The sequence below is a fragment of the Gracilinanus agilis genome, chromosome 2 (assembly GCF_016433145.1).
Source record: "Gracilinanus agilis isolate LMUSP501 chromosome 2, AgileGrace, whole genome shotgun sequence".
NCBI lineage: Eukaryota > Metazoa > Chordata > Mammalia > Didelphimorphia > Didelphidae > Gracilinanus > Gracilinanus agilis.
Window position 1 is genome coordinate 265,226,499 of NC_058131.1, and position 9,757 is coordinate 265,236,255.

The window sequence follows — 9,757 nt, forward strand, 5'->3', positions numbered from 1 at the left end:
CATCTCACACACACACACAAAGGTGATGATGTAGGGGGGCCAAGGTTCCTTTTCTGTTATTTTTCAGAGTAGCCAAGGTGGGATGGAATCTGAAACTGCAGGAGCGCAGTGGTCCCGCTTTGCTCTCAGAGTCCAGTCCCCATCAGCAATTTCTTGGGGTCTCTTGATCCGCTTGGGGTGGGGACATACCTAAGGCCCCCGAAACTTACCTGGCAGTAGAACTCCTAGGATCAACATCCCCCTCAGTAGCAGCAGCAGCAGCGCCGACCCCTGGGGCCCCTGGAGCCGCATGGCGCACCGAGCTGAGGAGCCTCTAGACCTGGGCGTCTCTGGGCTCCCCGGCACCTCCCGTAGTCTGGATCTCCCCTGCGAACAACTTCATGCCCCTTTGGCGCGATCTCAGGGCGCCCTCCGCGGGGCAGCCTCCGAATACCCAGCCCAACTCCCCTCCGCCCTGCAAAGCTCCGCCAGGAGCCAGCTGTCAGTCCCGCCGGCCAGTCTCCTCTTCCAAGGTCTGGCTGGCTCCCGTCGAGTGGCAACGGCTCGGGAAGGAGGGAGGGAAGGAGGAAGACAGGCAGGCGGAGGCTGACAGAGAGCGGGACGAAGGAAGAGGGAATAGCGGGCCAGGCTGGGCGGAAGAGAGGTGCCCGGGACTGTGCCTCTGTGCGTTTAATCCGTCTGGACCTGCCCGCCTCCTGCAGGAGGTGGGGAGGGAGGGAGGTGAGGACGGATGGGAGCTGCGGGGGAGGGAATGGAGGAGGAGGGAGAGAGACGGCCGGCCGCAGGGAAAGGAGGAGGGTAGAGTAGCGGGCCTAGCTTTGAGGGCTGGCGGCGGGAGAAAGTTTCCCTCTATTTCTCCTGTGGGATTGGGAGAGTTTCCAAGTATCGCTTAGCTTTTCAGACTCGAAATCCTCAATTTGGGGAAGCCTGGCTGGAAGTGCACTTCCCCAGATATACTTCCTACTCAGTCCCTGACGCCACAATCGAGCTGGAGAGCTGACTATCCTGTTGAAAGGCAGGGGAATGGACTAATTGACTTCTGGGAGAACCACTGGGGCCCGCCCAGACCGTAAAAAATAGAAGAGAGGATATCTTCGATTCTCCCACATTATTATTTTGGGGACGGGGTGGAATTGCTGTCTGACCTTTGGTTTTCAAGCTGGGGAGTGGGGGGGGGGGGGTGGAGAATGGGTAATTCGTTTTCTGAAGAAGGGGGATTGAAAGTATTTGGATAGCCTTGGGGCACTGGAGCAGGGTTGGGATAGGGTGATTTATCTGTTAACGTTTTCAACGTATATTCCAGGTCCAGTGCTGTGGCTGCAGTTATGCTTTGCTGTTTCTAGCACAGATTTAGCAAGCCTTTGACAATCCACTGGTAGAAATAGTCAGGAAAGGGCAGAGCTGGTTAGCAGTCTGACAGCTTCTTTGAAGAAGGAGTTGGGGAATGCCTAGTGAACAAAGAGACCCATTCCCCTTACTTTAAGGTGGAAGATTCGCAGTCTTTCTTAACAATCATCTTATCTATGCAAGACCTGGCTCCCTGGTCTTTGGGATCAGCATCTCCATCTAGTAATGGAGAGGAGCCTGGGGAAGAGGTCTTTGCTAATGGCAGTGTGCCACTCTAGTCCAAAATCTGAGTTCTCTGAAGCCATTCTCCCAAACTCCAAATCCAAAGTATGGAGTGGATAAAGTGAGAACATGAAGCCAAATAGGGCAAATAATACAAACCCCTTTCTATTTATACTGAACTCTGAGAATTGAGAGTTCCAAATCTACATGTGTGTGTAAATCAAAGGGCTTTTTGGAAGTCACAGAGCTTTGAGAAGTAATTGCCTTGAAAGATCTCTTGGGACTTCTGGAGTCCTCATTAAACTATTTCTTCTTTCCAATGATCTCACATCCAGAGGGTTGAAAGCCAATGGAAAGATATGTCCAGGGATCCAGTGAAGAAAGAAGTCTTTGCTGCTGTTGTTGTTGTTTGTTTATTTCTGGGAAATGATGTTTCAAGATGTATCTACCTATTTCCAGTCAGACTTGCCTCCTACCCTAGTTTTGGCTAGAAGATCAAATTATGGGAGAAGGGAGAAGGGGAGAAAGGAAGGAAAGAAGGAAGGAAGGAAGGAAGGAAGGAAGGAAGGAAGGAAAGAAGGAAGGAAGGAAGGAAGGAGACTCATTAAGTTCTACTATACCAAGCACTGTGTAAGCACTCTACAAATATTATCTCATTTATTAATATTAAAAATAATAAAGACTGATATAAATATATAAATTAGTATTTTAATTAAAGCCATGCTCATAGATAAAGTCATTAGACCACGCGCTGGTAAGAATTCAAAACTGCCGCCCAGCCATTTTGTTACCTCCGGTCTCTTCCTGAGTCTGTTAGCCAAGAGGCTTCCTTTTGGATACTCCTCCCATTTAAACAGTCCTCTGCGTGGTGACGCAGGCATCCCCATGCCCAAAGAACCAAACCGGAAACCCATTGGACCATGGGAAATGTAGTTTGATAGTTCCCACGTGTCCATAGAAAATATATATACTTTTAGATGGCATCTCCCAAATTTCACTTTGCACATTTGATCCTCACAACAACCCTGAGAAGTAGTGCAGTGTGTAGCAGTTGTTCCATCAGTCTCCAGAAGAGGGAAGATTAGATACTGCTTATATAAAAAGCAAGAAGGCAAACATTTTGTGTTCTTCCTGCATATCTTTGGTTTACCTTAAATAAGATTAATGTCCCCCTATAGAAGGAGAAATCCATACTAGAAGGATTCTCCATGGTGTGGGAGGAAGGAAGAGAAAAATAGCTGGGATAATAAACCTTTTCTTTCCTCTTAGGCACCAAGTCTTCTGTCACTGACCCCAGCAAAATTTCCAACATTTGCGGTTTTTGTCCAGTCTTAGAATCAATAGTAGAGTATTGAGTCTAAAGCAGAAGAGTAGTAAGGGCTAGGCTATGGGGGTTAAGTGATTTTCCCAGGATCACACAGCTAGGAAATGTCTGAAGACAGAATTGAACCCAGACCTTTAGTTTCTAGGCCTGGCATTCTCTCCACTGGGGACCTAGCTACTCCCCAACATACTCTGTTTTATGAATAATTTGAATTATCCCGGGATAGTTGGAAGTTTTGGATCAGGGAAGAGGAGCAGCTTGAATTACTGTAAAAAGTTTCTAGTAGCTTTGACAGTTTCCAGGCTCAATTTCTTGCATACTTAGTGCAAATTAATCATTCTGAGATCCCATTCCTATTATGTCACACCACTGCTCAAAAACTTTCAATTATTCTCTATTGCCTGTAGGATACAGTCCAAGCTTGTCACCCAGGTATCCAAGGCCTTCCAAAATTTAGTTTCAACTTTAACTCTCACTGGGACATAGCACTAATCTTTTACTACATCAAATCCAGTCTTCTTACTATTTTCCAAACATGGCATTGCTCATCATCACCTCTAAATCTTTGCTTATGTTGCTACTCGTGCTTTCTACTTCTTTTAATGCCTTTAGAGATACCTGTCAGTTTCTACCTCCTCTGCAAAGTATTTCCTGCCTACCTCATTAAAAGAAACAGTGTTCAAAATAAGAAAAGTTATAGTCACGCTATTGCCTTCTCTGATCAGACTCCATCAGAAGTTCAATTCTTCGCATTTTATTTTTTAAGCCCTTGTCTTTTGTATTAAAGTCAGTATTATGTATTGGTTCCAAGGCAGAAGAGCAGAAAGGGCTAGGCAATGGGGGTTAAGTGACTTGCCCAGGGACACAAAGCTAGGAAGTATCTGAGATCAGACTTAAATCTAGGACCTCCTGTCTCTAGTCCTGGCTCTCAATCCACTGAACCCCCTAGCTTCCCCTAGTTAACATTTTTTTAGAAAGAATCTTGGGAAACTGGAAAGCAGCCAGAGGAGGACAACTAAGATGATGAAGATATTAACACCATGTTAAGAGTTAGCTGAAGGAACTTGAAATGTTTCGTCTGAAGAAGAAAAGACATTAAGGGGGACTTAAACGTGTCTTCAAGGATTCAAAGGTATATCACGTGGGGGATTAGATTTGTGCTTCCTGTCAACAAGGACCAAACTAGGATTAATAGTTGAAAGCTACAGACAAACATATTTAGGTTCTAACTAAAGAAAGACTTCCTAACAGTAACAGTCATCTAAAACTAGCATGGGCTGCCTCAGAAGGTTTTCAAAATAAAGACATTTTTCTAGGTTTTCCCTTTACTGAAGATCTTTAGTAACAGGCTGGGTGACCACTTGTCAGGTATATTATTGAGATGATTTTGATATGAGTTAAACTTGTCCTTTGAACTCTTTTCCAATTTGATCATGTGATTTAATGAATATATGAATAAATTTATGTATGTATGTTTGGAGGAGAGGCAGTTCCTCAACTCCTCTGCCACAGTCAGCTATATTCTTCTCTTTCTCTGCTCTGATTTTTCTCTCAGAACCATGAAACGCATGCAAAATTGTGCTGATAGATTAGCCTGTGTCAATTTCTCCATCCTATCTCTCTCTCTTTTACCTCAGACCTTCCCTTAATTTGACCTACTCGGGAACAGTTTCCAGATCCATAGTCTCACAAAGATGTACACTCCCTTTTGAACACCCCTCCAAGTCAGAAAATATTCTTTCCCCTGAGTCACAGATGACATAAGTTGCCTCTTCTGCAACAGAATCAAAAGCCAGGATGATATAAGTATATTGCATATACTCACAACAGAAAGCAAGAGGCCTAGGCCTCTCCAGAGATTTGTTCACTAAATCAGTGTTTAATCACTTCCCCAAGAAAAGAGTCAGGAATAGGTTGGTGCTAAAGGACACTAAAATCTATTAGAGATCCTGAGCCTCCAGAAACCAAAAGAGTGAGAATGCTTATGCTTTGAAAGACTCAGAGAAGGAGAGTCAATTGTTTATTCCACAAATGGAGTGTCTTCTGAGTGTGTCTATTATCCTGCTACCTTGGAATTAGACTTTGGTGGGAGTTCCCCAGTGTGATCACAGATTCATCTCTTAAGTATCCTTGACCAGTGCCTCGCACTTGGTAGTTGGCTAATAAAATGTTTGTTGAATTGTATTGAAACCCCTTTCTACAGCACTGAGAGGTGGCCAGGGTAAAGTCAATCAAAAAAATTTTTTTTTTGTACTGTGCACTGCCCACTGTCTTTAAATACTTTGACTCTTGCCTTGCTAATCCTCAAGCCTGGACTATTCCTACGATGTGCTATCTTGGCTCCTATTCCCCTACTACTGAACATATGCCACTATACCAGGTGAATCCATTACATTCATGACATCTAATCTCAACTGCATTTTCACTACTACATGATGATTCTCTTCCCTGTCTCCTTCCCTACCAATGACTCATATATTTCATTGCATGTTCCAAAGCATTTCCTTTCTCCTCATGCCCCCTATTCCTCCCCATATTTTAATTCATAGATGATTCTACCTCCTGTTTTACTTAATGTCAAAATCATTATGAATTCTCTATAAATTACACAACTCTCCTGCATTCTCTGAAATAAACATTTATTAAGAACAATTCTTCTATTTATAACGTTGATCTTATCTCCTCTGGGAACTTGCCTCAATCATTATTTTCTCCTTTTCTCTCATTCTCTTTTAATTCTTTCTTTTTTTAATGGCTTCTTCTCTGCTACTTACAAATATGTCCAGGTTTCATCTTCTACCTTAAAATACCTTCATTTGAACTTATCTCCTATCATCCTATATTTTTCCTCCCCTTTCACTGTTCCTATAAAGAAGTGTCTATTTGCAATAACTCCAATTCCTCATAGTCCATTCATTTTTCAAACCCTTACAATGAGGCCCTACCATTATGCTGAAATTTCTTTGTCCAAGATTACCATCTCTCAAATGCTATATTTAATAGTCTTTTTCAGTTTGTATAATCCTTAGCCTCTTAAAAATTTTTGACACTGTCAATCACTCTCTTCTCCTGGATATTATTTCCTCCTTTGTGATAATACTCTGTCTTCATTTTTGTCCTACCTGTCAGACCATTCCTATTTCATCTCCTTTGTTGTTTTATCCTCCATCCCTCTCCCTCTGGTAAATGTGGTTAAAACTGGTGGCAGTTGGTTATTGATTGTTAGTCATAGTGGCAAGGATGGTGGGTCCCTTTTTCATGAGAGCTGTTCCTCTCAATGATGGCTATGAGGGCTGGGATGGAAGCAGGACTAATTATCTTGGGTTTACCTGTGCTCTCTTCACCAGAATCTGAGAGGAGGTAGTGGTTAAGGTAAGTTATGTGAAGAGGTGGCATTGTGGGTAGGTTCAAAATCAAGAAGATCTGAGTTTGAATCCTGTCTCTAATACTTACAAACTGTGTGGTCCTGGACAATTTATATCATTTTATGACTCAATTTCCTCACTATAAGTTGGGGATAATAATAGAACATTTCTTGCATAATGCTTCCTTCTTTCTCCACCCAAAGAATTACCACCATGGCTTAGGCCCTTATCACCTGAACTATAATGACCTGAATTATAATAATAATGCTTTCAGATTTTTCTCCCTGCTTTTTAACTTTTCCCTCTCCTTTACATCCTCTTTGCAAACTACAAAAATAAGCACTGTAATATATTGCTCTAGCCATGTCATTCCCCTACCTTAAAGAAAGATACCTTTAAGTGGCCCCCTTTATAGAAAACAAAACACAAATTCCTCATCACAGTGTTTAAGAATCTTTATAACAAGGTTCCAATCTTCCTTTCAGCTTTTATTTCATTCCCCACTCCTACATATGTCGGCCAACCTAGACTACTGGTTCCTACTTAAATATAAAATTCCATTTCCTTTTTCTTTTTATTTTCCCAAGTTGTCTTACATTCTTGGAATATGCTCCTCAGTTGATAATTTATGAAATTATAAAATGAAGGTAAGCATGTCACATTCTTTGAGAATTCACCTGGAAAGACATTCATAGCAACAGGAAGTTAGACTGCAATCACATTCTAATGAGGTACGGAAGGTACAAAGGCAAATGGCACCAAAAATATAGAGAGAAGCAATAAAAAAGGGGTACAGATGTATGTAAGGATAAGGGATAGGAAAAAATGTAAAGTCTCTAAGAGGGGGAGAAGAGAATTTAGCCACAAACCCTGGGGAAAGATTTTAGAAGGGGGAACTCTGCAGAATGGGGTTTGGGGAGTTTACTGCAGAAAACTGTTTCTCTTGATCTGCCTTCTTTCTGAGCTGGAAGGGAGAACAGGTGCTCCATCAATTCCTGGGAACTAACTAGTTTTGTGGAAAGACTAGGAAGTTCTTGGTTTTGGAAGAATACTGGGGAGGAGATCTGTGTTTCCCTGAAGTGCTATGAACAATCTGGCTGTGGCAATTTGGCTAAAGTAAACCAAAGGGTTTTACATCGGGGACTTTGAGTTTTACCTAGGAAGCCAACCCCAGGTTTGGGAAAGGACTCAGTCCACCTATGAGTCCTGTCTCCTCAGTCTTTTAGAGACAATCTGAGATATCTAGTTTAGCAAGGTAGTCAGATGGTTTTGAGTCTAGATAGATCAGGAGGGCTTGAGAAGACCAGAAGAACATCCCCATGAGGGGAGCATAGACAAGTGGCTGGAGATTAAGTTTTTTAGAGACAGGGACCCTGTGGAGTTTATCTATCAGTTTCCATAACCTTCATGAGCTAAATAAACTTGTTTTTCTATAGTCTCAAGGGTTTTTGTGCTTCACTGACCCTGGGAGGTCCCTAGATGAGTTTCTTCATTACCAACCCATTTAGTTCCTTCCCAATCAATATATCTCCTTTGGGAGGTATATTCCTTTTTCAGGTCGATAGTGTGAGGATAGAGGAAAGAGTAGTGAAAGAAGACAGGTAGTGGGATGAAGAGGGTGGGAAGTGGGAGAAGCACAGGTTAGTCATGTTATCATGGACTGAGTTGGGAGCACTCAGCAGGATAGACCCAAATAGAAATGGAAGAGTGGTGGTGGGATAGGAGTCTGAAGTCTCATTTTTATAGTATTTTTTGAGGGGATGGAGAACAGATTAACTCTTATCTATGCCACCTTGGAGTTAGTTCATTAACATATCCAAATTATCTCCAACTTGTCAGTAAGACTTTAAAGTTAACACACCCATATCATGTCAGTTTTCAGTACCATTTTGTGTTCTGTTGGTCTTACAGCAGATGTCTAGAACTTACATGAAATTTACATATCAAGACAATAAAGTCCTGAAAAGAAAACCTAGAAGTCTTCCTCTAATTCCATATAAATTACTGGAATGTGATTTTTGGTTATTATATGATATAATTTATAAATTATGTTTCTTTGATCTTTGGGATGGTCTGGATGTAACTTTGAGGTTCCCCTTTGCAGGCTTACTTTCTGTTATTGCTACTTTATCCTAGCTATTTATATTCTTACTATACTGACTAGAGGCCCAGCTAGGTGGCATAGTGGACAGAGGAAAAGGCCTGGAGTCAGGAAAACCTAAGTTCAAATCTGGCCTCAGACACTTACTAGGTATGTGACCCTGAGCGAGTCATTTCACTCTGTTTGCCTCAGTTTCCTCATCTGTATAATGATCTGGAAAAGAAAATGGCAAACCACTTTAGTATCTTTGCCAGTACCATTCCAAAAGTGGTCATGAAGAATCAGACAAGGCTGAAAAAACTGAACAACAAATATCGACTAGGAGAGGTGGTCAGGGGGACCAGAATAAGATACCATTTTTTCACAATTCTCATTTTATTTTTACCCATTTGGTACCTTATTTTTCTTCACAGTTTTATTGAGACACCAACTTTTCCAAAATCTTCTCTTGTCCTTTCAATTATTCATTTTTTTGCCCACTCAAATGACTTTGTGCTTACTTATCCATGTACATCTTATACCTCTAATTTAAAGGGACAGCTGAGTGGCTCAATGAATTGAGAGCCAGGCCTAGAGACAGGAGATCCTAGATTCAAATCTGGTCTCAGACACTCCCTAACTGTGTGACCCTAGGTAACTTAACCCCCATTGCCTAGCCCTTACCTAGCTTCTTCCTTAGAACCAATACACAGTAGTGATTCAAAGATGGAAGGTAAGTGTTTAAAAAAATAAAGAAAAACTCCTTGAGAAAAAGAACTGTTTGTTTTTTGTCTTTGTAGCATCATTAATGATTTGCACACACTAAACATTTAATAAATTTTTGTTGGAATGAATTGAAAGCCCTGTAAGGAGCACAAGAGGATGATCAAAGCTAAAGCAATCCAATGATTTTAATACCAATAGAGAATGTCATTAGGGTCTTTACCAAAGAATAAGGTTTACGATTCCCTGAAATTGGTCTCAATTACTGGAGTACAATGTGTGTGTGTGTGTGTGTGTGTGTGTGTGTGTGTGTGTGTGTGTGTGTGTGTGTGAGAATGTGTGGAGAGGCCAAATTTTCCGTAATGAGAAGCAGCAAAGAATGGGAAAGAGAATTCTAGATTTGAAGTTCAAGAAACTGAGTTCAATTCCCAATTTTCCATCTATTTCCCATATGACATTAATTAATTTCCTTTCCCTGTTTTAGTCTCAGTTTCCTCTTCTGTAAAATTTCAAACCCCCTATCAGTATAGTTTCAGACCCTAGAAGATAGCTGCTTTTGTTCTGTATGGCTCAGGACCACAGATCATGTTCATTACTTTTCTCTAAGCTCCTATGACTGGTTATGAGATCATAAGGTCACAGATTTAGAGCTGAAAGAGATCTTAAAAATCATCCACTCCAGGGGGCAGCTGGATG

The 9,757-nt window shown here is 41.6% G+C and overlaps 1 protein-coding gene across 1 annotated transcript in view; it reads right to left on the reverse strand.

Annotated features, from left to right (window-relative positions):
• CHRNA4 (cholinergic receptor nicotinic alpha 4 subunit) overlaps positions 1–291 on the reverse strand; it is a 54,636-nt gene extending 54,345 nt beyond the window's left edge. The window contains exon 1 of the mRNA XM_044659647.1: positions 210–291. Within this exon, the coding sequence (XP_044515582.1) occupies positions 210–291 (82 nt within the window). The remainder of the gene's footprint in view (positions 1–209) is intronic.
• Positions 292–9,757: the final 9,466 nt, after the last annotated feature.